The 27,024-nt window shown below is 54.6% G+C and overlaps 8 protein-coding genes across 8 annotated transcripts; 4 read left to right on the forward strand and 4 right to left on the reverse strand.

The window, feature by feature from the left end:
* Positions 1-151: 151 nt before the first annotated feature.
* A1O7_02290 (uncharacterized protein) lies at positions 152-2,788 on the forward strand (the record flags this gene model as incomplete). Its single annotated transcript, XM_007756324.1, has 1 exon — positions 152-2,788. The coding sequence occupies one exon, from the start codon at positions 152-154 to the stop codon at positions 2,786-2,788; it is 2,637 nt and encodes an 878-aa protein (XP_007754514.1).
* Positions 2,789-8,168: 5,380 nt separating this feature from the next.
* On the reverse strand, positions 8,169-10,840 carry A1O7_02291 (uncharacterized protein; the record flags this gene model as incomplete). Its single annotated transcript, XM_007756325.1, has 4 exons — positions 8,169-9,427; positions 9,475-9,543; positions 9,593-9,718; positions 9,775-10,840. 4 exons carry the CDS (start codon positions 10,838-10,840, stop codon positions 8,169-8,171), a joined length of 2,520 nt encoding a protein of 839 aa, XP_007754515.1.
* Positions 10,841-12,957: 2,117 nt separating this feature from the next.
* On the reverse strand, positions 12,958-13,874 carry A1O7_02292 (glutathione S-transferase; the record flags this gene model as incomplete). The annotated part of the gene is made up of 3 exons (XM_007756326.1): positions 12,958-13,307; positions 13,355-13,740; positions 13,810-13,874. 3 exons carry the CDS (start codon positions 13,872-13,874, stop codon positions 12,958-12,960), a joined length of 801 nt encoding a protein of 266 aa, XP_007754516.1.
* Positions 13,875-14,593: 719 nt separating this feature from the next.
* A1O7_02293 (uncharacterized protein) lies at positions 14,594-14,844 on the forward strand (the record flags this gene model as incomplete). The annotated part of the gene is made up of 2 exons (XM_007756327.1): positions 14,594-14,725; positions 14,791-14,844. 2 exons carry the CDS (start codon positions 14,594-14,596, stop codon positions 14,842-14,844), a joined length of 186 nt encoding a protein of 61 aa, XP_007754517.1.
* Positions 14,845-16,571: 1,727 nt separating this feature from the next.
* A1O7_02294 (uncharacterized protein) lies at positions 16,572-17,150 on the reverse strand (the record flags this gene model as incomplete). The annotated part of the gene is made up of 1 exon (XM_007756328.1): positions 16,572-17,150. The coding sequence occupies one exon, from the start codon at positions 17,148-17,150 to the stop codon at positions 16,572-16,574; it is 579 nt and encodes a 192-aa protein (XP_007754518.1).
* Positions 17,151-17,457: 307 nt separating this feature from the next.
* On the forward strand, positions 17,458-19,136 carry A1O7_02295 (uncharacterized protein; the record flags this gene model as incomplete). Its single annotated transcript, XM_007756329.1, has 2 exons — positions 17,458-17,658; positions 17,730-19,136. 2 exons carry the CDS (start codon positions 17,458-17,460, stop codon positions 19,134-19,136), a joined length of 1,608 nt encoding a protein of 535 aa, XP_007754519.1.
* A 435-nt stretch (positions 19,137-19,571) lies between these two features.
* A1O7_02296 (uncharacterized protein) lies at positions 19,572-23,546 on the forward strand (the record flags this gene model as incomplete). Its single annotated transcript, XM_007756330.1, has 2 exons — positions 19,572-22,957; positions 23,027-23,546. 2 exons carry the CDS (start codon positions 19,572-19,574, stop codon positions 23,544-23,546), a joined length of 3,906 nt encoding a protein of 1,301 aa, XP_007754520.1.
* Positions 23,547-23,945: 399 nt separating this feature from the next.
* On the reverse strand, positions 23,946-26,774 carry A1O7_02297 (uncharacterized protein; the record flags this gene model as incomplete). The annotated part of the gene is made up of 2 exons (XM_007756331.1): positions 23,946-26,680; positions 26,735-26,774. The coding sequence occupies 2 exons, from the start codon at positions 26,772-26,774 to the stop codon at positions 23,946-23,948; spliced, it is 2,775 nt and encodes a 924-aa protein (XP_007754521.1).
* Positions 26,775-27,024: the final 250 nt, after the last annotated feature.

Here is a 27,024-nt window from a genome sequence, read left to right on the forward strand (position 1 = left end):
GAGGCCGAATCGACCCACACCAACATCTCACGCCCACTGGGCTAAGCAAATTCTGCCGGCGATACCGCTGTGATACAATGCCTGCAACTTTTATTCTCCAACTCAATTACCTCGAGGACTGTCGGTCATTTACCCTCCAACCTTCGGCGTCATGTCACGCTTCTACGCGCGATACGTGCCGCCTGCGAAGACGTTGTCAGACGAAACTAATGCTAGTACGCAGCCGAGCTCTAGTTCAGACAAGCGTAAGCGCGACGAACAGGTCTCTCAGCCAAAGAACAAGAAGTTGAAGACTTCAAAGTCCGCTACCCAGCCTCCTACAGCGCTGTCGGATCAATTGGGCCCCCACAGCATTCATCCCAGTGAAACTTTCTCCTCTGCGAACGGGAACGTCATCCTCGATAAGTACCGGATCACCGAGACGGCAAAGTCCGGGGGCGCCTCAGTCCAGGTAAGGACCAAACGATTCAAGGGACCGCCCCAACAAGGCGAGCCAGAGGTGCGAAGCGAAGCTGCGGAAGAAGGCGATGACCCGGGCAGTAGCAATAAAGGAAGACCCGAGAAGGCACTTCGAGGACAAGATGGAGAAGAACAAGATGGGGAAGCGCAAGATGAGACCCGGGCAGTGGCCAACAATCACCGTGGAGTAGACTCAGAACGACATGGTGCTGTACAGCTTGAACACGAAGCTGTGCCGAAACGCAATAAGAGAGGTGGGAGGCCTGAGCGAAATTACGCTGGAAAGGAGGCTGAGGAGACAGAGGATGCGGCGCGTGCACAGAAGCATGCTGCTGTCCTCTCAAAGTTCGAAAAATCCAAGCAGCAAGATCAATTACAAACAAAGTCCGAGGCAACACCTGAGCAACCAACCCCAGAATTACATGGCCTTGAGCCAATTCCTCAGCCTGAGCAGGTAGACATTGTGCGCGAGATGCCCGCCTACTCGATTCTTCCAGCCTGGCAAGAGAATCCCCTCCTTGTCCCCTCTGAGACCAACAAAGAATTTAGATCCTTCGGGCTTGCAGAAGTCCTGGCCGGAAATCTGAGAAGGAAAGGTTTACATCAACCCTTGCCAATTCAAGCAGCAGTGCTGCCATTGCTGCTTAATGGTCCGGGTAAGCATGCTGGCGACCTTTGCATTTCAGCTGCCACAGGGTCTGGGAAAACTTTGTCATATGCCTTGCCCATTATAGCAGCACTAAAAGATCTTCCTGGAAGAAAGCTCAGAGCTGTTATTGTCGTGCCCACAAGAGAACTGGTAAAGCAGGTGCAGGACCTGTGTGAAGCTTGTGCGGCAGGAACTTCACTCAAGTTTGCAACTGCTGTAGGAAGCACATCTCTCAATGACGAGCAGCAAACGCTGGTCAAGGAAGAGAAGATCTACGACCCTGAGGAGTACGAGAAATGGCAACAGAGTCCTATTGACTGGTCTAACTTTTCGCTGGCAGGTTTGGCACGGAAGGCGAAGGATGAAGACCCGCTGGACTTAGTCGGCTACATAACTCGATATCGGTCCAAAGTTGACGTGCTCATTACCACACCAGGTCGCCTAGTAGATCACCTCAGATCCACCCCGGGGTTCACGCTCGACCACCTGGCATGGCTCGTGGTGGACGAGGCAGACAGATTACTCAACGAGAGCTATCAAGAGTGGGTCGGTGTGGTCAAACCAGCTTTAGAGTCTCAAGCGGCCACGCAAAGGAGAGATCAATTGCTCAGACATATGCGCATGACACCGCCAAAGCGAAGAGTGACGAAGATCCTGCTCTCTGCAACTATGACACGGGATTTATCCAAACTCAATGCCTTGGGATTACACAACCCGAAGCTGGTTGTCCTTGGTGGCGACAAGCCAGGCCAGAACAGAGACGAGGCAGAAACTCCCGCGCCCGATACGCAGGACGCGATGTTGCCGCAAAGGGATGACAAGGAGACATTTCACCTTCCCGAGACGCTTAAGGAAGTGGCAATTCCCCTTCCAGACGGTTCAGAGAAACCATTGTTCCTGCTCGAGCTAGTGAGGAAGCACATTGGAATAACTGCGCCAGTGTTCAAGGCTGCGACCAGTACCAGCAATGCCTTGGTGGACACAGGGCTGAGGTCGGGTTCGACCCCAGAATTGTCATCTGGACCTGAGGAATCTTCTTCCGATGAAGCAAGTTCGAGTACGGACAGCGCTTCAGAGACGGAGAGAAATGCAGGGCCGCTCAAAGATGCCACGGGTACGGAGCCAAAGAGCAAGCAGCGTGATCAGGCACCCCGAGCTCTGATTTTTGCACGCTCCACCGCCTCCGCCGAGAGGCTCTCCAGGTTGATGTGTCTCCTCGACCCTGAGCTGGCGAAGCAGGTTTCTACTTTGACCCGAAGCACCGCCTCGTCGGCTTCATCCCGGCGGGCTCTGGCTTCCTTTCGTAACTCCAGAATATCAATCTTGATCGCAACCGACCGGGCCTCACGTGGTCTCGACGTTCCCGGTCTCGAGCATGTCGTATCATACGATGTACCTAACAGTGCTTTGACCTACGTTCATCGCGTGGGACGGGCTGCGCGGGCTGGTAGAGGAGGTCAAGCATGGACGCTTGTGGAACATAGGGAAGCGGCCTGGTTTTGGCGGGAGATAGGAGGTAAAGGCAAGCAGCCTTCGTCAGCGAAAGCACTCGCCGAACCCTCCATTCACAGGAAGGGAAAACTGTCCAAGCTTCAGCTGAGCCTTGAGCACTCAGACCTCAAACAAAAATACGAGGAAGCGCTTCGACAACTAGGACAGGAAGTGTTGGCGAAGCCATGAGTCGCAGGTGCCGGACTTGGTGCTAACAAGCAATTGTCCACCATGGCTCCGTCCTCTTCGGCAGCCACACCATCGCCTCAGTACCCTGCCTTCCAGATCTCAAAATTCAATATGTAGCTCACAATCCCAGCGCCTCGTGCAGAAGCGGCAAAGGTCAGCTCTTTTACCGAATCCTCCTCCGACCCATTCCTGGGCTCCAGACCGGAGCCGTGAAGTTGTGACCACGTCATCAGGCGTTTGACGGTTCGAAGGGAGCAGGAACTTGGCGGTTCTTCGACCAGCTGATGTGCGCAGGGGATGCGAGGACCCAACTCCGGCGGCTATTCACTTCATCTGCTCTCAAAATTAAAATATCGTCGCTTTCCTCAGCTCCTTTATTGTGGCTTACTCACTTCGTAGGCGGTCACTCTCATAGTACGGAGCTCCACGCAGGCAGTGCAGGCATCCACAACCGGCATGGCCGAGCGAGATCCTCGTGGTCGGGAAATGACCGCTCAACCTACTGGACTGGGATTTCCCTGTCAATACATCGGCGGCACAGGTTTGATGTGCTGCGTGGTTAGCTGAATCGACAGCTGCCACCTCTTGTGCTCGACATCGGCCAATGAGCGTGACTGCCTTGAAGCCAGGCTACAGACCGCCTTCATGCTGGTTTCATGCATGGAAACTGTTGGGCACAGCCTAGCAAATATCTTAGAGGCCCATCGAAGACGACCGTGGCACGGTCTCATGCCTGCGTGACGTCCGTAGTCACCATGCCGTGGCTTCGACGTCCGGATGTCTAGCGCGCCCTTGGAATGCTGGCTTCAGGCTTTCAAGTGCCGAAGAAAGTCTCGATGGTCACGGCTCTCATACCGGCCTGATTAGCAAGATATTGGTCACGTCCTTCCAACCCGTATCCGGTAATTGCGTTAAGCGAAAAACAACTAATCATTGGGATGATCCAACCCATCTAACGATGGGCCTCGGAGGCCTCACAGACTTTGCCTATGGAGTCGTAGACAGGACCACGCAATTTGACCATCCTTACCCCATATATGCAAGACACAACTTGGACCACTGCGCTAAAAGTGCGTCAACACCTGCCGTTAGAGCGCCCAGCTTTGCAACAGCATTCCCCCAGCTTGACGCTGACTCATGATGAGCTTTTTGAGACAGTGGAGAGCAGTTGACCTCGCGTGCAGAGGACTCTCTGTTGGGGAAGCCCGGTAGGTCTCTAGAAGGCTCCTCGAGTACCGGTAGGTCCTGTGGCAATCGCTTCAGGCGCTCGGACTTACATGAATATGTGTCACACAAGACGGATGGAGCCAGCCCGCAGACACCTCTGAATGGGCTCGAATATTCTCCTTCAAGCTCTCGGTCCGGGTTGAGGAGATGTCGACGCGGATTATGGAGTACAGTTGGGTGACAGTGCTCGGCCTCGAGATGTGGCTCGAGCAAGTGAGTACCGACGTGAGACAAATTGTGTCCAGCACCTACGCTTGTGGCCTCGACCGATTCATCCTTGGAAGCAGATTCAAAGTCTCGCTGACACAATCAGATCCACGGCTCTACGTTGCCATCAATGGCTAGGTTGTCTATTTCTTACATGATACATCCTACTATAGACTCATCTGGATTCGCAAGCCTAGCGTCACTGCAGCAAAGGCAAGAGAACTCGCAAGCACGTATCGACTGCAGCTGCAAAAGAAGACAGTGTCCTCCCAGGGGGTCGCAAGTTCCCCTATAGGAGTAAATGACGGGAAGCTGAATCCGAAACCCATGCGTCACGACTGCTGCATCTGTGGCTCATTCTGCCATGTCGGGGTATGAGAAGGCGCTAGGAGCCGATTTCTGGCGATACAAATCCGCTGTCACAACGTGACTTGCCGTGGTCAAGCAAAACCTTACCATGCAGTCGCTGGTTCGGGCAGCTCTACCCCTGAACAAATGTCCTTGGCCAGGTGGTCGCCCCATTCCTTCCAGGGAATGTTTTAGTTTGTGCTTTGGCGGAGACTTGGACCGAAACGGTGGGAAGCAGGTCATCAGGAACGTGCCTATAGAACAATAGTGCAAAATCATGCCAGCCAAACACAGACCCTTTCGTCAGAGCATTGCCTCAACAGGTCGAAAAGAGAAACATTGCTCAACCCGCACCCTGACGAACAAACCTGCAGCTAAAGGGACGTCCACAGCTGGCGAAACGGTCGCAGGGGTCCATGTCGAGACTGGAGGAAGAGAGGCTTGGAGTCCCCTGGAAAAGGGAGACCCATCTGCGCTTACAGTAGGACAAGCGACTTCTCAAACGCACATCTGCCCTCGTGGTCACAGCTATCTGTACGTGAAAATCGTCTTCATCCTCCTGTGGCCTTGACGCACACGGAGGTCAGCTGCTAGTCTGCTTGATCTTAGGGTCCTATCACTGTCAGTACACGAAAGTCGAAGTAGAAGGCACCGGCTCTGAGTCCTTCCGTGGACGGGATCTTTCGTAATCATCGCTCCGCATTCCGAACACTATCGAGTAGCAGACCAATTAACCCTCAACGAGCGAGGCTGATGAATAATGTCTGACACTGACGACCACGGTGTCCATCCACCGCCTTTCTTCCCTCTGCTGGGAGGGGAAGTCGCCTTCTCATCACGCCACGCCAAGGAACTTTCCTGGTGCTGTAACCGCAATTGGACTTCGTTGTATGGATGATCGACGTCGGCAGAAGCGCGGAAAGACCGATTCTTGCATATCCATTGCTTAAGCGAAAGCCCAGACAAAGGTCTTTACCAGATACCAAGCGTCACCCTTTTCAATCAGACTTCCACAGCCTCATCACATCACACCTCGTCTCACGAATCCAGCATGACCTCAGCCTGCTCACTGTGCTCGAAATCCTACTCCGGGCAACCGAAGGAAGACAACCCTTGCAAACACACAAACTTTCGGAACAATCCGTCCTTTGTCAGCGTTTCCCTCGTTCATCGCTGCTTGCGTGAGATGCACGCTCTGGCTGTTCGTCGGGTATGGAAGAAGCCGAAGTCCCTGCCGGTGACTGCTTTCCCAATGGGTTGCATATGCCCAAAGGACTCTCTGTCCACGCATCGGGTACGTCTCATCAACAATGCTCAACAAGCCTGCGCGCCGAGGGAATCTCAACAGACCGCGTGTCACCATCACCACTATTCAGGTTGCAATGCACCGTTGCTGATGCTGCCACCGCCGGTTCGCCCCTTCAAGTTTCGCTTCCTAGCCTGCATCCTTCAGCAGGCCAGGTGGCGATGGATACCCGAGGGGGATGACGGTGGGGATATTCCGACCGCCACAAATTCTCGCCTGGGAAGGATGTCGGTCGAAAAGTGTATTGCCAATCTCAGTAAGGCGGGTCACCTATACTCGCAATTCGTTCCCAGCCTGTGGTTGAGTAATGCCAATCCGTCTTTGTGACCCTATGACCATTAACCGAAACATACCGTCGCACCGCAGAGTCGAGCACGGATTCCGGTTACCGAGCAATGCGCTACTTCCCAGCCATCTCGTGGAGGTGAGTTATGTATGGTGACAGGATGTTGAGGGATTAGTCAAAGGTGATATCCCTTCGCGGCCGACGAGACTCGGATGGAAAGAAAGAGGTTCCTCCAATGTGTGGTACGCGTCGAGGAAGCCGGAAACCGTTACTTGCACGCACGGAAGAATATGGCGGAAGACCGCCATTCAGTTCACTTGTGCATCTCGACATCACGAGCCACGGGGCGCGCCTCCAGCCACGGCATCGAGTCCACGATACAGAGGTTCATTCAAGAAGGAGCAGTGGTTGGTCCATCTCTCCTCGTCATGTCGAAACACACAATGTCACTTACAGTATGCTCCGATAGAGAAGCGCAGAGTAGAGGACGGTGAGGGAAAGACAGAGAGTGTGTGAGTGAGAGCTAAAGTCAGCTGTAGCATGGCTTGTACCTATGCATCTTCTAGAGTGTCTAGCCATGATATGCCGGGCTCGCCAACTGTTTACCTGGAGGCTGGCCATGGCGCATCCTCCAGGACGCTCATGAGTCACGACGACGAATTTGTCCTCCACCGAACTCACAATATACCGTATTGACCTGGCAGCCTTGACAGCAGATGGCAAATGCAGCAATAACGACATTGTCCTCAGACATCGATGCTGCAGAGCATCCAGATGTCGGTAGAATCAAGCATGCTGCTGTGCAAAGACAATCGTCGAGGCCATCAGACGGAGCGTAGGACGACCATGCCGTCGCCACAGAAGCTTGTCCGTCCGAGCAGGATTCGCACACACTCGACGTGGGAACATTTCAATGGCCGTTGCCTCCACTGGCGTGCCACGCCACGGTATCCTACCACAGGCTTGGATGGCTTCGCCGCACGTCCACTTTCGGGTTGCATTCGCCTCCATCCGGAGTACATGCTGGGCATTGTACATGTGGTTCCTGACTGGCCCGAGATTCCGCAGCCGTGGTTACCCCATGGGTCGGCAATCCCCCAATCTGTTACCGACACAGGTAGTGTGTATGTTTCATTTCCACGACTGTGGAGATGGTACAGCGACCATGCGATTCTAGCGGACTAGGTGTCTCCATCGCCGGACCGATTGGCCCAAAGCTGAAAAAAGCTCAAGGTCGACATCATGTAACCAACATGTCGCCCTGCGCGAGAGAGCCCCGCGCATCCCATCCGCTTCCAGGTATCCTTCGCGCAAAGCCTCGCGGTTGGACAAAATGCCGGAATCCTACACCTCGTGCCGCCAAACTAGGCGGATCTCGTTGCTCGGAAAGGTCGACTGTGAGCCGCGACCAAAGGAAGTGCACGGGCATGTGGCGAGGCTGCATCGATATTAGCTTTGGCTCTGATCCTCCGCTTGCCTTCCGTTCCTTTTCCAACATTGGTCATATCGTTTTTCGGCGAACGAAACATCCTCGACAGGATGTAAATGCGAATACGTAGGCTATATGTTTGGTTTGGTTTGCCCCAAGCCCAATCCGCAGCCAGGCGGATGTGCAAACAAATGTCTTGAAGACGCCACGCACAATGTGATGTAATGCCCAATAGTGTAATGCAATCATAAATTTCGATTAGATGAGGTGAAGTGATGAGATGAGCGTTCATCCTTCGGCATCGTGCAGAGTGGTCGAACTGGGGTGCGGAGTGGCTTGATTGGGGTTTGAGCAAGCTGGATTCCAAAGCCCCTGCTGGCCGCAGCCGCGGCTGACCTTAGGTCGACTGTTGTCGTGACAAGCAGGATTTGAACGACTGCTGTCTGGATGATGTGACCCAGAAGACGCCTGCCAAGTCGGTGTGGCATATTGCAAACCCAGGTTGGACCACGACAACCGAAGAGCGGTGAGCCATGTATTTGGTCTCCATGGCGGACGAAATGGGCAACTGCTCTCATCAACTGAGAAAGCTCCTTCTCGCGTTCCTGGCTCTTTCACTCGAGTACGCGTCGATCTTGACTCCAATAAAGACAATCTCAAATCCTCCCCGTATCGTATCCTGGGAATTAGGTTGCACTCGCAATCGCCATTGGCCGGTGCGGATGGTCCACTCCCCAAGCTCCTCTTGACTGTTCTGCCGTTTCCTCTTCTTCGTAGATGGCGCAGAAAGTCTGGTCGTCTGGATCGGAGCCACAGGGAGAGAACCACGTGCTACACCTGTATGCGAGGGTGCTCCTCCCGGGATCTGTCGAGTTTGGGGTCGCCGCTGTTGACCGCCAGCCGTGGAGGGGCCAGGTTTGACCGTTGGTCCTTCGCTCATCACGTCGGATTCAGACTCGGATTCGCTGGCCACTGTTGAAGGCCCGTGCTGCATGACTTGCCCCACCGGACTGTCCCAGTCAATCTCCAAGCCCTCTCCGTCCAGTGTGATGTCGGTTGCAGGTTCAAAGCGAACCTTCACCCGGTCCTCGCTTAAAGGCGTGTGTCCAGGACTGGCTGACTGCGAAGACCTGCCCCCCGACAGCATCATCAGTCCCAGTGGTGCATTCGTCGGCAGATTCATCTTGTTCGCCACAACCTGGAACAGAGAGGACACTCGAGCTTTGGCTAGTCCGTGGAGATCGGCCCTCATGTCAGTCAAATCCAGCACAGTACTCTCCGCCCCTATCTCCACCACCATTTCGTACGAGGTGTCATCTACAAACGGCCTCGCGTAGTAAACCCACCCCCCAGTGGTCGGCTTCTCGCCGAGTGAATCGTCGCGGGTGAAAGAGACGCCCGAAGGTTTGACGTCTTCCAGCCGGAGACAAATCTCGTGTTTCTGCCGCTCCAGATTGTAGCTGATCTCGTGCGCAATAATCTTCTGCTCCAAGCCTCGCAGATGGAAATAGCGGCAGTCTCGTAGTAGCTCAGATCGGTGCGATTCGTTTCGGATATAGAGAGGGTAGCCTCGTAGTAGATGTAGTAACTCTGCAAAGATGTCGGCCGACCGTCCAGGGACATAAGGCGGAGTTATAGACGGTGGACGGAGAAGTCCCCGGCGGTCAAGGCCTGGAAAGACCTCACCAGGTGTCGAGAAGAAGACTGCAAACCCTAGTGAGAAGAAGTTGGGTGAGTTTCCGGGCTCGGAGAAGATGTCTTTCGGGATTTGAAAATGGCGCTCGCCAATCTGAATGAAGATTTCTGATTCGAACAGCTGGTCGATTAGACGGGGTACTATAGAAACATCAGCCTCCGACCAAGGCAAGTCCATTCATACGTACAGCTGTAGAATTGAGCATCTGCGAAGAGTTTCACGAAATGGCTTCCGTCGACAGGTTTGACATAGTAACCTCCACAGCAGTCAGTACCACAACAGCCCCCAGAGGACAGAAGCCGAACCTTGTAAATGCCTGGCCACGTCTCGAAAGGTGGCTGGATCTCGGTCGATGTATAGCGTCCTGACACCACCCGACTCCTCATTTTGTCGGATTTGTTCCTCGAAGAACTGGGTAAAGTACGAAGGGGCTGTTCGCTAAGTCAGTCTGCTGTCGCTTGGCTTCAACCCCGGCCTGCATTCATACCATCCGACGATATTGAGGCGCCTGACAAGCGGAATAAATCCGACCCGATCTGGATGGGAAAGACCTTCTCAGGAGGGAGGATGGACGGCGGATGCCCTGACGATACGCGCGTTCCTCTCCCACGGGTCGAACCTTGCGACGAGGTAGATGGAAGTACAGGTGGCCGCGGGGTCGAGCCGGAAGACTGGCGAGTCCTCCTGTTGCCAGCAGCTGCACCGAGCGCCGCTCGGGAGCCAGCTGGGAGCTCCGAAGTGATAGATCCTTCATCAGGCGACGTGGGAGCGACGCCTGACATCCGCTCAAACGTCACAGAACGGTTCGTTGCAACGGCAGCGTCGGGACCAGGTCTGGATAGCACTCGGACTTTCTTGTCAACGGGGGTATCGGTTGGCGTCGAAGCCGTCGAGCTCGCTTTTCGTTTTAAGGCGGAGCGAGGGAGCAAGGGCGGTACAAAGGCTGGAACCGCAGCAGTACCATTTGCGGTGGTGGCCGCGTTGGCCGAGGTACTTCCGGGTGGTGGCGGCGGACTCTTCGGCGTGGCAGTGACGGCAGCTGGATGTCTCGAAAGGCAAGGGACGTCGAACTCGTCAAAGTGGTGAATCTGTTCGCGCAGTAACTCACCCGTAGGCTCATATACTGGCTGGGGCGCGAAATCGAGAAAAGGGCCAGAAGGAGCGATCCAGGGCTGTGAGCCAAAGCTTGGAACGCCTAGGGTATAGCTAGTGGCATCAGTGGAGGCAGCCGCTAGGTGCTGTTGAGGGACGGGTTCGTACACACTGCTGCTAGGATACCCCAAATCCTCTAGGAGGAAGAAAGGTCGCGTGTCAGGGGAAGGATTAGCGGCGTCAGCAGGCTCGGCATGAGGGAGAGAGACGGTGGTGTAGGCATTGGCTGTGGCACCGGGGTGATTAGTAGCTCTCGACGCAGGGCCGGGGGCATTTGCAGGCCCGGCAGCCGTAACACTTCGTCCTGCACTGTTGGACGAAATGGAGATGGCTGGGGAGTCCGAATTGGTCTCAGTAGTCGTATCCGAATAACTGACATGATTGCGGTCAAGGTCGAGCATTGGGTGTGGGTCCGTCATCACTCAGAACGAAATGTCACCTTTGCGTACTGGAGGCTCGGAACGCTCAGCATCAGCCCGCAACTCCTACCACTTCCGCAGCACCACGCGCACTGCATGGGCTGTCGAGCAGCGGCGGGCTTAACGCAGTGCCAGTACCAGTGTCACTGACAGCGCCTACGACAGCGCACGGTCTTACCGCCGAAGGCCACGACTACGGGCCTCGCGGACTGTCAACAGCTGTACGCAGTAGGGGCGCCCACGAGGGGGACCATCGGCTAGGGGCCGCGTGCTTTGTGTCGGGGCGGGTGGTGGGTCGGGAGCCTCTTGATTTTGTCGCCCGGCCCCTCTGGCCGCCGCTGCAAGAGGGGAGACGGTTGGGGGATGACGAGGACAGTTGGAATCTGGACACTCTCGAGTAGGTTTGGCGGCAGCACCCAGGAGGATTTGGCGGCAAACGGATTGTCTCTGGCGGACTGTTTGCGGCGTCACTGCCCTGGTCGAGATGCTGGAGCGCGAGATCTTGGCTGAACTATGCGATGAGTAAGCCCTGAGTCATGGCAAGGGCGGCAGCTCTATTGGCTAAGGCTGTCTGACAAGTCTTCTGGGACGAGTCTTGTGACGCATGCTGATTACCAAGAGCCGGCGCCATCGAAGTCAGTGTCGGAGATGTGAGATTTGGAGGGGGAAAACAGGAAACGGGTGATGAAAGGGATGCCTATGGTGAGCAAGATTCATACGTACATAGTAATCGGTACGTACTAGAAATATAGACCCCCTTCTTGCAGCAGTACGGGGCGGAGCGCTTAGGTGCTGCCCCGAACCCTAGGCGTGAAGCATAGGCAGCACGGTCTGTCGAATACCAGGTAAAAGATTCGCCGAAATGGCTGGCCCACGGATAGTCGGAATACGTTCCACCGTGTGCAGAGATGTCCACGCCAGGCGTCCCGTCTAGACCACGAGCAAGTCAAGCTCTGTGCTGCTTGCCGGGACGAAAGACGTTCAATGCTCCTGGGTCTGACGTCTACCTACTGTGACACGGAAGACACCGCCGACATGCAACGCCGATGACGTCCGTTGTGGTTCCTGGACCGCTCGTGTCCAAAAGACCGTCTGAGCGCAGGCTTGTTTCCAATCTGGACTTTTTCGCACCACTGACCCCGAAAGGGGTTGCGAAAGTGAGAAAGGCCAAACGAGGGAAGCGCTGCGGTTGGCGGCCCGGGCCAGAGGGTCTCGATGCTGTGTGGGACGGGATGGTAGGAGGCTGCGTGGCTGCGAAGCCTCTTCAATCACACTGAAAGATGTGCGGGAGACCGGGGTCCGTATGCAGGAAGAAGGTCAAGCTCAAGCTCCAGCCCGTGTCGCTGCAAGATTCGCTGTGCTCGCTTGACGAACCGATACCTATGCTTCGTCGGAACGAGTATTGGCAAGCCAGATACCCGCACACCACTTCGCTGGCCACATTGGTGTGTCTTATATATTTGCAGGTGCAGACGGTATCCAAACTCAGCCGCCATATTTGATCCTGTATGGCTTAAGCCTTGTCAAGCATCTTACTCCCTCAATCTCGACCCATAGACTCCGAGGCAGGCGCATCGAATATCACTGGCTTGGTCGTCCTCTCATCCACCACCAATGCGTCATCGCGGCTGAAGGACACAGTAATCTCAGTTGATCCTGACTCGCGCATTTTCAGCCCCAAAGCGGATGTGAAACCAGCCGGGTGATAAGCGACTACGGCTGAGGTTATATACAATGTCCATTGAGGTATGTACTCGCTTAATGAGAGGGGCCAAACTAACTGGGCCTATTCCAGCGATATTCCCGCATCCTGAATTCGTACACCCATAGCTGAAAAGGATAGAAACCTATCGGACATACGATGTCTGCCGAAGCTGCGTGCCAAATAGTCCAGTTTGGTATCTTCCACGAATGCTAGTATGACCGGTATAGAGAAGCCTCTTCGCTCCGAACGAAACCGAATCAACGTGGACGACCGCATCGCTGCACGTAGCCCACGCACGGATGTTTTCAGCACTGGTCACGGCTGAAAAAGCTGAGATGTCGACTGTTAGAGGAGTCTTTCTCTATCGTCACGCCTCCAAGTTGGACCGAATCTCCTACAGCGTCGTCTTGAAATCGCCTTCCACCTCCACAATTTTGGCAACAGCACGTTTGTAGGCGTCTCTCTGGTGGATTCGATCGATATAAGCCCAAATTTTTGGATACTGACTCGCGGTGAAACCCGTTCGACTCTGGCCAGCTTCGAGCGGAAATGAAAGCATGATATCTGCAGCCGTGAGTTCTTTGCCGCAGAAGTAGTCTCCACCGTCGGGAGAAGTCGAAAGTTGGCTGTCAAGAAAGTCGTAATGAGATTTGAAGTTCCTTTGCAGATAGCCTGACTCAATCTTGCCCGCGACACTGTTTGTGATGGGCTTGATAAAGAAGGGGACCGGCGCGTTTCGGATACCTGCTTCTGTGAGTGTCAGATGGAATGATGGTAAGGCAAAAGCTTACTTCCGACGATCAGTGATAGAACCATGAATGGCATAATGCTGCCTTCGGCATAGTGCATCAGCATTCTATATCGTAGCCAGGGTTCGGTCTCGCCTCCAATCTGACCGTCTTTACCTGCCCTGTATCGCGGAGGAACCAGGGCCTTCTCTTTGCCATCATAGTGATCACAAAAGTATTCCACGATCGCTCCGGACTCAGCGAGCACTAGCGGTGTGGTAGAGCCTGGGATCTCAATGGTGACAACGGGGGACTTGCCGAGCGGGTGTACTTCTTTCAACTCCGGAGGGGCGAGCAGCTCCTTGTTCCTTTTGTAGGTTTTGAGCTCATAGGGGACTCCGAGCTCCTCGAACAGCCACAAGATCCTCTGAGAGCGAGAAACCTCGAGCCTGACTGGTGTCAGGATACATATCTCTTCCCATGAGGTGCAGTCACGTCAAGGACGGTCTGTTGCTTACCAATGAAGAACGACCTTTGGTTCCCCAGCCGCTGAAGCGACCTCACCGTTCCCAGACGATGCCATTCTTCAGGTGAGGTACGCTGCTTCAGTGCGATTCCTTTCGATTTCAGCTACGGACGAAGTGGCTTGTTGAGTGCGAGGATCCGTGACAAGCAGCGATAGATAGCTTCCCTCTTCTGGTGTTGGAGAATCAAGTCCGGTCCAAGAGATGTGCAAGGGGAGACGTAAATGTTCCGTGGTGTTCAGTCAAAGTATCGTGAAAAGGTCAATTGATTGATGCCTGTTGACGGAAGTATATTTACGCTGCTTGCATGCTTGGTGAGGCTTCTTTTAAAACGTCAGCCGTTATCAGACGTCTAAGTGCAAAAAGTCCTTCTGAGATTAGTGACTCTAATGAGCCGCATGTGAGGCCAACGTGAATGGAGGAATCAAGCACCGCCACGCCAAGCGGCACCAGCCACATCTGGGAAACTCAACTCCATCATCCGCGCTCGACACCTCAACGTCGCAGGAGGTCCAGAGCTAACCACATCACGTCCACTGCCACACGGCTCTCAATCATGGCTGGGCCAACACGTACGTTCAGAGGAAGCTCTTTTTCTAGGGCTTGCTGCAGAATTGAAACTGACTGGGAGTGCTACAGCTCTTCGCCATGATCCCGCTCTCGAGAAAATGTACCGTATGTGACCCTCATCGACCGAAAACGATGTCCTTAACGCACCTCCAACTCGATTGTCGTCAATTTGCGGCAGCTCTTCGACGCCCTGGAAGGACTCGGCAGGCTGACCCGAGTTGCAGAGCTGAACAAGGAACGATGGAGATATTTCCGCTGGACACCTCGGACAGCTTTCATTTCCTTCATGTACGCCATATTCGTACCTACAGTTGTCGGCTTTACCTTTGCAAAATCAGACGTAAGTGCAATTGGACGCTTTCGCGACCAGGGCGGTCAAGCTGATGGTGTGATCGTCTTGAACAGGGCAAATACGACATGCGGGCGAAGCTCAGGGGGGACACAATCAGCGAGTTCTGAGCTGCAGCACATCATGAGACCATGATAGACAGTCAAGAGTGGGAGCAACGGAGGCAAAGATTGTACATATGCGCGCTGTACTTTTGAAGCATACGGAGCTTCAGAAAGCTGCAACCAAGCATTGATTCCGTGGTCACGAGGATCCCATACTTCGGGAGGACTTGTATTGCTCTTGAATGGTTCTCACATCTCCTCGAGCTTTTTTTGCCCTTCCTGGTGGTGCCTTCACTTCAAGCGGCCCTTCTTGTTTCTCCTCCGACGTTGATGTGCTCACAACAGGATAGCTGCATCCGCCAGCAAGGTAGCAGCACTAGCACTCCGAAATCCGCCAGCCAATGCTAATCAGATGTCACAAGAAGAGGACCGGCAGGTGCAGCAGAATGCAGGTATTAGGATATTTACTACGGTCGCAAAGATAGACCACCAATCGCCGACAGCGCGAAGCCTCCTCAGTTTCAAATGCCAGGAAAGTTGATCATATTGAGAAGTTGGCGCCAGGATGCACAACGGAGTTCAATTGCGCACAACATACACCCTCGGAGGGTCAACAGGCAGCGTGTTACATGAATGCCCTGCAGCACCATATGCGGATTGGCACTTTTGGAATGAGAAAAGCCTTCCCATTTCCACTCGTTGCTTGCGAAACAGGAGGCCTGACACAAGTCTAGCGCCTTGGACGTGGAGTCCACTTTGTAACCAGTTGGGCTCAGCTGCTTAATTCTGCCTGCGCTGCTAGGTAGATGCTCAAGCACAGACTGGGTACTCCGTACAGTATAGCTCCAATTGGGTTATGCTCCACAAGATGCAACGAGCGAGAACGAGGCGGGCTAACTCTTCAAGGACAAGGAACAGGTTAAGTAATCCCTGACTAACCGCTGGTGATAAGAGAAAGATGCGACATCTCGACCCGGCCTCTTATCCTTTTCGCAACAGTGTGACGGCTCGAATCTAATCAGACACTTGCAGGCGGATCTGCAGGGTGAACGGACTAGGCGAGACCTACGTTTAACGATATATGACAACGTGCGAGCAGAAGGAGAATTGTCAAAAACTTCCAAGTCTACCAGTGGAGCTCATGAGTCCCTCGGCTATAACATGCACCGGCACAACAGCGACGGATAGTGCAGACTCTATTTTACATTCAGCAAGATAGCATCAGCAAGCCACACCGCCGTCGGCTCGACACCAGTGCGACAGTACGAACAGGGTTTGGCCGTCGACTCTAGAAGACATTCCACGTTCATTCTCCACGATGGGCAGGTGCTGATTCGCTGTTTGGTGCAGATGGACTTCGAACCGTGGTGAGCGGAGCATGTTCGACTAGGGCATTTCCTGTCGGGACTGGACATCGACCATTTCGTCTCACAACCACCAAGAAATCCTTGTGGCTGTCAGAGCGTCTGTCCTATCCTCCCCTCTGATAGAGGAAGTCTGGGAGGCTCGACTTGAGAAGAGCTGTGCAACGTATCTGTCGGGCATGCCCCTGCTATCCCCAGTACCACGTGGCAAGCATGTGTATACCCCCTTCAATCTTCTCAAGCCGCCTTTTGCCAGTGAACGCGAAATTTAGTTTTGATTTCTGATCTCCACCTGCAAAGCGCTGACCAAAGCATGGGCGTTCTCCATGTTGACCCATAGCCCTCGGGTCGACGTGTCCCACCTGGCGAGGACTAAGTCATAGGCTGCATCAAAGCGCAAGGCAAAGGCCGCGTAATATGTGTCCCTTCTTAGACACGTTTCCACATTCCGAGGTGCTCGATCCCTTCTTCATCCCAGCGGCCCAATTTTTCGTCGGTAACAAACCCCAACTTTGCATACATCTTCTCCACGGATACCTGAGCATGGCAAAGAACCAGACCATCGTATCCGGCTGCAACTTTCTCCTTATGTGCAGCGAGCCACTGGAAAGCCGCCTCGGTCAGAAGCCGGCTTAGGCCCCTCCCTCTGTGGTTGGCCTTCGTTGCGACGCGCCCTAGCTTGACGTATGGCTCTTCATCTGGATCACTAAAGCCATTGGGATGGGGACCATGTGGCGGAGGGACGATCCGGATGACAGAGACAGGATCCTCTGCACCCGACTCGCTTGTACGGTAAGCAACCCAATGCCACGACCGAGGGTCATCCTCGTCCAGCTCTGGCTCCAGGGCACAATGCTGCTCATCACAAAAGACTTCTATGCGTAGATCCATAGCATCAAGGAATATACGGGGTGCGTTCTTGGGTCGCGGATCTGCCGGGAAGCCATTTGGAGCAACCACGTCGCCCGGAGGCGGAAGCATCGCAATTTTGTACTCAGACGGCGCCATGAGCTGAAGTGGGAGAAGATCCTTTTCCACGTAGGCCTGAGCACGCGAACCTTGGCCTATCACTTCTTTCTCTTTATTCCTTCGCTACGGCCGCCATGGCGAATAAATTTTATGCCGTCCTCGATCAAGCACGCCTTAGGACTCGGTCAAATCCAATTCACCACAGGGCGAAATTTTGTCCGAGGCTCAGTCCGACGGCTGTTGATGCTTGTGATTGGTCAATCACCAGGTCAGACCGAACCTTGAGCTTTTTACGCCAACTTCATCGTACCTTCACCACACCTGACACTGGCCTCTTTGCTGCCCAATGTCTCTCTACTACGACGCCGCCACGGTTCTTACGACAGCAACGCAAGATGGGTCCCTCACGTCGCGGATCTATAGCAATAAGCTCGGGCTCAGGTCTAAACCCGCGCACGTCTATGCCCTGATCTCTGAGACGGCAAAGTACGACCAGTTTCTCAAGGAGGTCATAGACAATGCGGGTCTGTTGGCCCAAGAATCAAAGGTTTGACAACGTTGTCCTCCCATTCTTCGTGTCACTGCTGACTGACCTAGCCATTTGGCTCCGGCCAATAGTTGACTCCCATTCTTTCCTTGCTCCTGGTTCATGACCACATCTTCGCCAAAAATGGCATCGAAGCATCTCCTGTCCATCCTCTCCGTCAAGCGATCGAGAGGCATAAAGCCCGGCTACAGGGCGAGTCTACCAAAGCGCGGTTGCGGAGGAGGTGTGCCTCGATGGATGAGCTGAAGAGGCTTCTGTTGGCTAGAAAGCCCTCAGCACAGCGAGCGCAGCCACGGTGGGTTAGAGTCAACACGCTAAATTCCAGCCTTGAGCAGGAACTTGCTACAACCTTCCATGGGTACAGAACGGACGCAGAAATTGCAGAAGTTGTAGGTTCACCAGGAGCTGAGAAGGTGTTGACGATTGATCGTAACGTGCCGGACCTGGTCGCTTTGCCTCCTGATGCAGTCGTGACGAAGATACAATCTTACAGAGCTGGGAGGTTGATTCTCCAAGATAAAGCTTCTTGCTTCCCTGCATACATGTTGGTCGGAGACGCCGGCGGAATTGCCTCAGTTGGTGAGTGCATCGACGGCTGTGCAGCGCCAGGGAACAAGACCTCTCACCTCGCGGCTTTGCTTGCGCACGGCAGGAAGACGAAGAACAAGATCTATGCATGTGAGCGGGATAGAGCTCGGTCGAACACCCTGCAGACGATGATGCAGAGGAGTGGAGCAGATACTGTGACCGTGAAGGCAGGCTGTGACTTCCTAACACTTAATCCGCACGATGAGAAGTACAATAAGGTGACGCATTTACTCCTTGATCCGAGCTGCTCTGGAAGCGGCATCATTGGGCGTGAAGACATTCCCACATTGGCTCTACCCGACAACCCCAGAACTCACCAGTCAGAAGTCAACAAAGGGCTGAAACCCACGAGAAAGAGAAAAAGAGACCATGTCGGTTCAACACCTGACGAGACCACGACAGAAGGACTCAACCAAGCCGAAGAGAGGAGAGAAGTCATAGTCGACAAGACAAGGCTGCAGAAGCTATCGAACCTCCAAACCCGAATCGTCGAGCATGCTCTTGGTTTCCGGGCAGCCGTTCGAGTCACATACTCGACTTGTTCTGTTCATGTGGAAGAAAATGAAGCCGTTGTGGCTCGGATTCTAGCGTCCCAAGTGGCGAAGGAGCAGGGGTGGCGCTTGTTGCGACGGGAAGATCAAGTGTCTGGTTTGAGCATGTGGCCGCATCGAGGTGTTTCCAGGTCAGAAATGATGGCAAGCGAGGCAAAAACAGATGGGCGGATTTTGACCGACGAGGAGCTCGAAGCCTGTATTCGCTGTCATCCTGGGGACATGGAAGGAACCATGGGGTTCTTCGTATGCTGCTTTGTTCGCTCAGCACCTAAAGGAGTAGACTCGGACGATGCGACTCCATCTGACAACGAAAGCTGGGAGGGTTTCACCGACTAGAAGTCTCCCGGGGCTCTGTAAATGAAGACCATCTGCCAAACACTGCAAATACGCCAAGAGGACTCTCAGGCACGACTAAGCTCAAATGGGCAACGAGCCTATCGCCGTACCTGCGTATTGCCGCGTCGCCCTCTCCTCATCCCAATATCTCACCTCATCTTGTCATGTTGCCGTCTGTTTTCCCAATACAGCGACTCTTTCCCCGGCTAACATTTCCATGGCTGCAGCAGAAGATTGCTTCGGCAATCTAGCACGTGGAAAGACCGTGCCAGGAACAACTCCTGCGTCTCACTCGTCTCAATAGTACCCCGTATTTGTCAGCATACTCATCAGGTCTACCCTGGGCTAAACCGAGGTTTCTTGTTCCCCCTCTAGACAGGCTAAAGTACCTACCGGTGAGCAGCGGCTTGAACTGCTGTATTCTCAATGCCAGTCATGTTTCAATTCAACGGGAGCCGGACAGACCCCGTCGTCGACTCTCTAGGCAGCCACCACCGGACGTCGAACCACACCAAGACCGAAAAGCGTCACATCACGCGAAACAGGACGAGCTATAGCTGTATCACTTGCCGTCGAAGAAAGGTCAAATGCGACAAAACTCGGCCAGTATGTGGTGGCTGTCAGAAGGCAAATGAGCAGTGCTTGTACCATGATGATATGACACCCGCTGCCGCTGAGGTGTTGACGAACGAGGACACAGGCCAAGGCTGGAAAAAGCGAAAGTCAAGTCTCGCTGAGCAGGAGTCTCTCGAAATGCTTGCAGCACCAGCTGACAGCACAACGCGGCCCACTGACCTCAAAGCCATCGAAGAGCAGCTGCAGCGACTAACAAGAATGGTGGATGCTCTTCGCCATGGTACCACCAATGGGAACGATTTGAGGTGGAAGGAGCTGTTGACACCGCAGCAATCGGGTTCCGACTCGGGGTCCGAAGGACCTCTGCATCGACCAAGTATGACTCTTGACATGTTCCAGTCTGGGAACCACGGATCGACAAAAGAACCTGCTGATCTGAGCACGCCCCTGTCAACCTTGAAGCTCAACAATGGTGAAGCAAGGGAGGATCCATTCTGGAACCACCTATCTGACGAGTTGGACCAGCTCAACCACCTGATGCGCCGGCGGGACAATACCTATGCGATCTCACTCAGTCCAGAGCACAAGCCATGCGATTCAACGCGAGATTGTGTGCCTCCAGTCGAGGAGGGGCCCGAACCCGAGGCAGATGATTTCTGGGCTTCGAATGACTTCCACAAAGATGCCGGAATCAAAACTTTTGAGAGTCTCGACCTGGAAAACAATCATTCCATTTGTCGCATGCTAGCATTCACCAAATCCAGCCTGCTACAGAATATCCCTCTCAAATGTTCACCTGCTGCAGCTGTAGATCAGCTCACACAAGGGCTTCCGACAAGAGCACAGAGCAACGTACTGTTCAGATGCTGGTTATCTGGCGTGTATCCAGTCGTGGGCATCTTTCTGCCTTCGGACATATCCCAGAAACATGAAGAATTCTGGGACGACAGAGAAGCAAATGGCGCCGCGGAGTCCAGGCGCCCCAACCTAGATTTCTTAACTGCATTATACGCAGTCTGGTACGCTGGTTCACTGAGTATTTCTCCCAAGGGGCTTCGACAGTGGTTTCCCCATACCTCGAGAGCCAGCCTCAGCACGCAATTCCATGACCACACGGTGTTTTGTTTGCTTCTCGGATCGTTCAAACGGAATATGAGCCTGTACAAGCTGGCCGCTCTGGTGCTCCTACAAACCATAACTGTCGCGGAGGAAGAGCCTCTGCAAAGCAGTCTCTATCTAGCACTCATTGTGCGCTTGGCGTTGTCCATGGGCTTGCATAGGGAGCCTACCCTATTCGAGCTTTCCGTGAACGAAGAGGGAATGCGGCGACGACTATGGTGGCAGATCATACAGTTGGACATCTTCAATGTCGTAGCCAGCGGCTATCCATCCCAGATCTCAGAGAAATTCTGTGATACACGGGTTATTTGCGAAGATAGAGATGCCTTCTTACCTGATGGCACCGGTGAGGTTGCTTCAACCCATCCGAGTCCCAGGGCCGTGCGACCACCAAGTGAGACTTCTAATGGAGGGACTCCGAATGCCACCTCGTTTCGCACGCTGATGCTGGTGGCAAGGGGCAAATCGATCCTGGCCTGCGCCCTGCGAAGCGTGGTGGCTATCCATCTGGAAACCAAGAAACTCACAAATGAGGATATTCAGGAGATGAAGAGAATCATCACTGAAGTGGGGGACCACATCCACGGCATCATCAAGGCAATACCAAGCAAGGGAATGCCAGAGATGGGTTTTTCGCCAGACGTACCCAAAGATGCACAGCACCGTGGATCCGCCAGTGACGCGCTTATGGGCAGTCCTATCACTTCCACCGACATCGCGTACTACAAGACGTCTCCTAATGACACTGATCCCTCGTGGCCCTTGGCAAGCTTTCATCGTCAGAAGCAGGCGGCATACAATAAGTGGGCTCGGGTAAGCCTCTCAATGCTGGTCGACAAGATTCACTGTGTGGCGTATGCGCCCTTCCTCAAAAACACCAAAAGCAGGTTGTGGGGAGTAGGCAGACAGTGCGCATTGCACAGCTGCCACAGCTTTCTGAGGAAATTCATCTCCCTCGCCACTGATCCGGATCTCGAAGCGTTCCGGTGGAGTTGGCCGGCACTTTACGGTCCTCTCCATGCAGTTCTGATCATTCTGGTTGACCTCTACGAGAGACCCGCCAGCGTAGAGGCGCCAAGGTCAAGGGAGCTAGTCGACAAGGTGGTTGGACTAGCCGCTCCCGAGTCGGGGATCGTGGGGGGTCCCGATGGATATACCGTCCAGAGACCACTAAGGGAAGGTGGCGTGGAAGCTTGGGATATGTTGCGAGGCCTCCGGTCTGCGGCTTGGCAGAGAGCGGGTCTTGACCCTACAGTGTTGTGGACAGAGGAGGATCAGCTCGCAGTAGGAGTGGCGACTCCGTTGACAGAAGCACAGAGGATTGCGCAGAGTCTCAGAGAAGACTCCATATATGAAGGGCAAGCAACGGCTGAGGTCGGGAGTCTTTGGATGGACAATATCAAACCGACGGAGCAGGATGTTCGATACATGGTGAAGCTCCCGCAAGGTGAGTTTGACAATGAGGGTGGCGCGGCTGGGGAGTCGTTCCGCTGCACCCGAACTGCACGCAACAAGTTTTTGCAAGGCATCGAGCGTGATGCTCGCATGGATGCCGGCAAAGGGCTGGCGCGGCGAGAAGGCCAAGCTAAGATGCCTTTTCCACTGAGCGGTAAGATGGCGAAGTGCTCTGGCAAAGCTGCTGCTGCTGATGCTCCACCTGTGCACGTCCTTGATATGCACGCCCATGTGCCCAGGCCAGAGGGCGGCCCTCGTTCATGCCCGAGCCGTGTATCTTCGTATCTGGCTCAAACTGAGGCGACAAACGGCACACAGTCTCTTCACGAAACGTCCCGCGCACCCGAACAATCGAGCTGGGATCTTTCCCCTTCCAATGGTGTCACGCACACGTCGCCAGTCACGAGCGATCCACTCACCCAGAGACATGCGAGCGGAGTCGTCCATGTGAATGGCCATACCGATGAACACGGCATTCACATCCCTGGTAGTCAAGCCGAACAGTCACACCGGGACCAAGGCTCGACGTATGACGGGCTACACGAGAGTGACACAGATATGGACCTTGGCTTTGACTGGGAACGCTGGGATGCCGTGTTTGGGCAATACTCTGGCTTCACAGACCTCATGGACGACATCACCATGTCAGCGTGGGCAGAGCAAGCCGAAATGTGAAGCGCCGCCTTCATGCCGGCAGTATCACTTGCCATGCCCGAGGATATATAATGCCCTCGCTACAGGAAGTTCTGCAAGCCCGCACATCCATATGCAGACCCACACGAGAAGATGGAGACCGACAAAGATGACAAGCATCAAATCGAGACGACTAGCTGGGGCGTTCCCAAGCATCTATTCGACTACTCGGAAGTCGTAACATTACAAACCGGCACTGGGGCCCAAAGACAATACTTCGCCATGCACGGCCCTCGGCTCTGTAGCGAGTCGACGCACTTCCACGAGCGGTTGCACGGGGACTACCCAGAGACACGGAGACGGCATTTCGACCTGAAAGACCACGAGACGGCCGTCGTCGCCTGCATGCTACGCTGGTTTCGTGGCTGGGATTGTCCTTCTTGCGGCGACCATGGCGTGCGTGGCCACATTAAGGACGCAATGCTCCTAGCGAGGGAGTTGGGCATTCCACGGTACAGCAAACATTTGATCGGAAAGATGGAAGCACTCGATGGCGAGTGGCTTTCGCGACCGGATGAAATGGCCGCCAATGCCACTCCCGCTTCCACTACCACTACCAATTCATGAAGCGAAAGATAGGACGAATTCACCCCACTTGACTGCTATTTTTACTCGCTCGATCCACGAACAGCAATGGACTCATTCAGAAATGGCGGCCACTGCCACTGCTACTGCCACTGCCACTGCCACCGCCAGGGTAGGCGAGTGGAATTGGGGGAACATTGAATGAATCGGCCTCTTACCATACGTGGGCACATATGTATATAAATGCTTACAAGAAAACATGTGTACTCCTGGTGCAAGTTCGGCCCGCTCACACGCTCATCTTCACTGTACTGTAGCTACCCCGTACTGTGCTTAGCCCCCTGAGTCACCTAGGTATACATTTCGTTTCGTGTCGTCCTATCTCCTGTATCTATCTACCGTAACAATCAGCCAGTCATTCAGTCCGTCACGTCTGATGACTCAATGGCCAATCCCCCCGGCCACCCAGTTATTCCAGTCCGGATCCCCTGGCGCGGGAAACATGCCTTGCTCTCGCTCTCGTTCTCGTGCTTGGGCTTGATCATGCTCATGCTCATGCTGGTGCTGGTGCTGATGCTGTGGCGGATTCTGATTCTGGTTCTGATTCTGATTCTGCTGATTCTGCCCCTGCCTCCTCTCCTCCTCAAGGACCCTCTGCCTCGCCTGCCTCGCGTACACGAGCAACGCCAACGCCCCCGCTAGCGCAATGATGATTAGACTCTCGACGAACCCGTCGTCAAACTCATCCCACTCGTCCGCCGCATATACATCGCCCTCGACTCGTCTAGCGGCGGTGTCGTCGTGGTCCCGCTGCGTCGTCGCGTACTCGCCATCGCCATGACCGGCCCGGTCGGCCGCGCTGTAGCCGAGGAGGTCGTCATCACCGCCGCCGCCACCGCCGTTTTCGCGGGTAAACTGTTCGGCTTCGCGGGCGTCCATCTCTTCGGCGGCGTCGAGGAAGCGGTTCACCCACTCGGCCCAGCCGCGCCAGCGTTTCTTGCCGTCGAGTTCCTCTTCGTCCTTGATGCCGTTGACTTTGCCGCCGCTGACGCCGTTCCACCAGCTCCGGGCGCGGAGCTTGACCAGCGCGAGCTTGACGGGGAGGTAGGCTTCCTTGTTCATTTCGAGGGCGAGGTCGTAGTATCGCTTGGCCATGTGGAAGTCCTGCGACACGCTGCCGATGCCGTTCTCGTGCATCCAGCCGAGGTTCCAGAGCGCCTGGGCCGAGTGGTACGATTCCGCGGCCGTGGTGTAGCATGTCGTTGCTTTGTCGAGGTTTGTTGTTTGGGTGTCGTTGGCCTCGGTCTCTGCCTGTGGAAGTAATGCTGGTGCTGCTGCTGGGGCCGAAGATGAGGACATGGAGAGATAGTAGTCGCCCATTTTGATTAGAGAGTCGACGTTGGCCTGTTTCGCGGACCGGGTGAAATACGAGAGTGCGAGTTCTGGGTCGTTGAGGAGCTTGCTTCTCTTGGTGATGGCCGAGTTGCTCGGTCTGGCGGCCGATAGGAGTGGTATCCCCAGGTTGAAGGGCAGCGAGATGACCTGCGTCTTGCGGTCGAGGAGGTACGCCACGTTGGCCTGGGCGTTCTCGTATCCTTGCTCCGCGGCCATGAGGGAGGGGATCAACGCGCGCTCAAAGTCTCCCCTTTCGTACGCCGAATTGGCTTCCACGAAAGAAGAGTGCAAGATCTCCGCTCTCTCGGCAACGACTTTGTAGTACGCAGCAGCGAGGCCGCAGTTTCGTTCACGGCCGACGCCTTGGTTCGTCAGCTCGGCGAGGTAGTAGAACGACTCCATCAGACCGGCCCCAGCAGCGAGTTCAAAGTAGCGGGCTGCAGTGTCGATGTCGCCTTGGTCGAGGAAGAGGGCTCCCAAGGCGGATTGGGCCAGTGGGAGAGACTGTTCCGCGGCGGCCTTCAGGTATGCGCCTGCGCGGACACCATCCTGAGGGACCCCGAGTCCGTCGCGGTACATGACGCCCATGTGGTACTGTGCGAAAGAGTCGCCCTGTGCGATACCGCGCTTGAACCAGGTTTGGGCCTTTTCAAAGTTCTGCTCCATGGCTTCGCCGCGCAGGAACATGCGCCCGATATATGCGGCGGCTTTGCCAGCGACCCGCTCGATGCCTTTGGGCGCCTTGGGAGAGACCTTGCCCTCCTTCGTCCAGTATGCACGGGCGACTTTCATGAATTGTCGCTGTGCTTTGCGGAGATTCTTCTTGTACCCTCTCGGTGCTTCGTAGTAGTGCTTGCCCAGCGTGAGGATGGCGTTGTAATCGCCCTGGCGCTCCTTGGTGTCCAAGTAGTCCAGGATGTAGTCGATATGAGCGGTTGTCACTCCGTCTCGAGGCGCGTTCGGGCCGGAGGAGCTGACGCTTGCGCCCTCGCCGTAGATTCCCCCATCGACCTCAACCCAGCGGTATGCATTCCGGACGAACGAGTTGCCTCCTGGAGGACCGGAGTACCAGTACTCCATGGCCTTGTCTGCGACTCTTTTGTAGTACCCTACGGCCTGGTCACAGTCCCGAGGACAGCCTATACCCGCGTGGTAGCGGAAGGCCAAAGTCATCTCGGACTGAATGTTGTCCTGTTCCGCCGCAAATGTGTGGTATAATAGTGCTTTTGCCTGATCTCTCTCCACACCGCCTATGCCTGTCGCGTACATCAGACCCAGCATATGTTGGGCTGTAGCATTGCCGTCCAAATCTGCCAGCCTGCCATACCAATATTTTGCAGCGTGCAAGTCGCGGGGATGGGAGAAGTTTCCGTAGAAACTCATCTCGGCCAGTAAGAAGATTGCATCGGGGTCGTCGAACGAGGATGCTGTCTTCAGCGTGTCAACCGCCCTTTTCAAGTCCCCGTTGACCTTTGGACCTTCGTGTTCATCTCGGTTAGGTGTGTTCATAAAGAGGGCGCGGAAGATGATTCTCGCGTAACGCCATACTGTCGGCAGCAAGCCCGTGGGCTGCACTGGAGTCACACTGTCCTTCCATGTTGGTTCGAAGTCGCGTAAAATCGACCACACGTCGTGCACAATGTCATTTCCACCTTGGGTCCAGTAGTTGTGCCACTGCTCTTCACTGGGAGGGGAGTCGAGCTGGGAATCAAGTAATTCTGTTCTGGCGGCCGCAAAGGTTCGATGACTAGGCAGAAGGACACCGAAAGCGACAACCAAAGCTGCATGTAGCTTACTATTAGCCGTTGGTCATGATCCAGAAGGTGTGGACTTACAGAGGAGGACCGTTGAGACGGCGTTCAGTCTCGTAGCCATAACGGCGGATGTGTAGGTGGACGTTATTGATAACGCATTATAGAGACCTCCTCTCGCTGGAGATAACCGGATCGATATCAAGCTGCCTCGATCGAAGAGTTGGTCGTGGGAAGAAGCCAGACTGTCGCGAAGCATTCCGCATGCGCCTCGGTCGAGATGACGCCGATCTCCAGCCTTGCGATGACAGCCTTGCGATGACAGCCTTGCGATGACAGCCTTGCGATGACAGCCTTGCGATGACAGCCTTGCG

The sequence above is a fragment of the Cladophialophora yegresii genome (assembly GCF_000585515.1).
Source record: "Cladophialophora yegresii CBS 114405 chromosome Unknown aczIN-supercont1.2, whole genome shotgun sequence".
NCBI classification, from domain to species: Eukaryota; Fungi; Ascomycota; class Eurotiomycetes; order Chaetothyriales; family Herpotrichiellaceae; genus Cladophialophora; species Cladophialophora yegresii.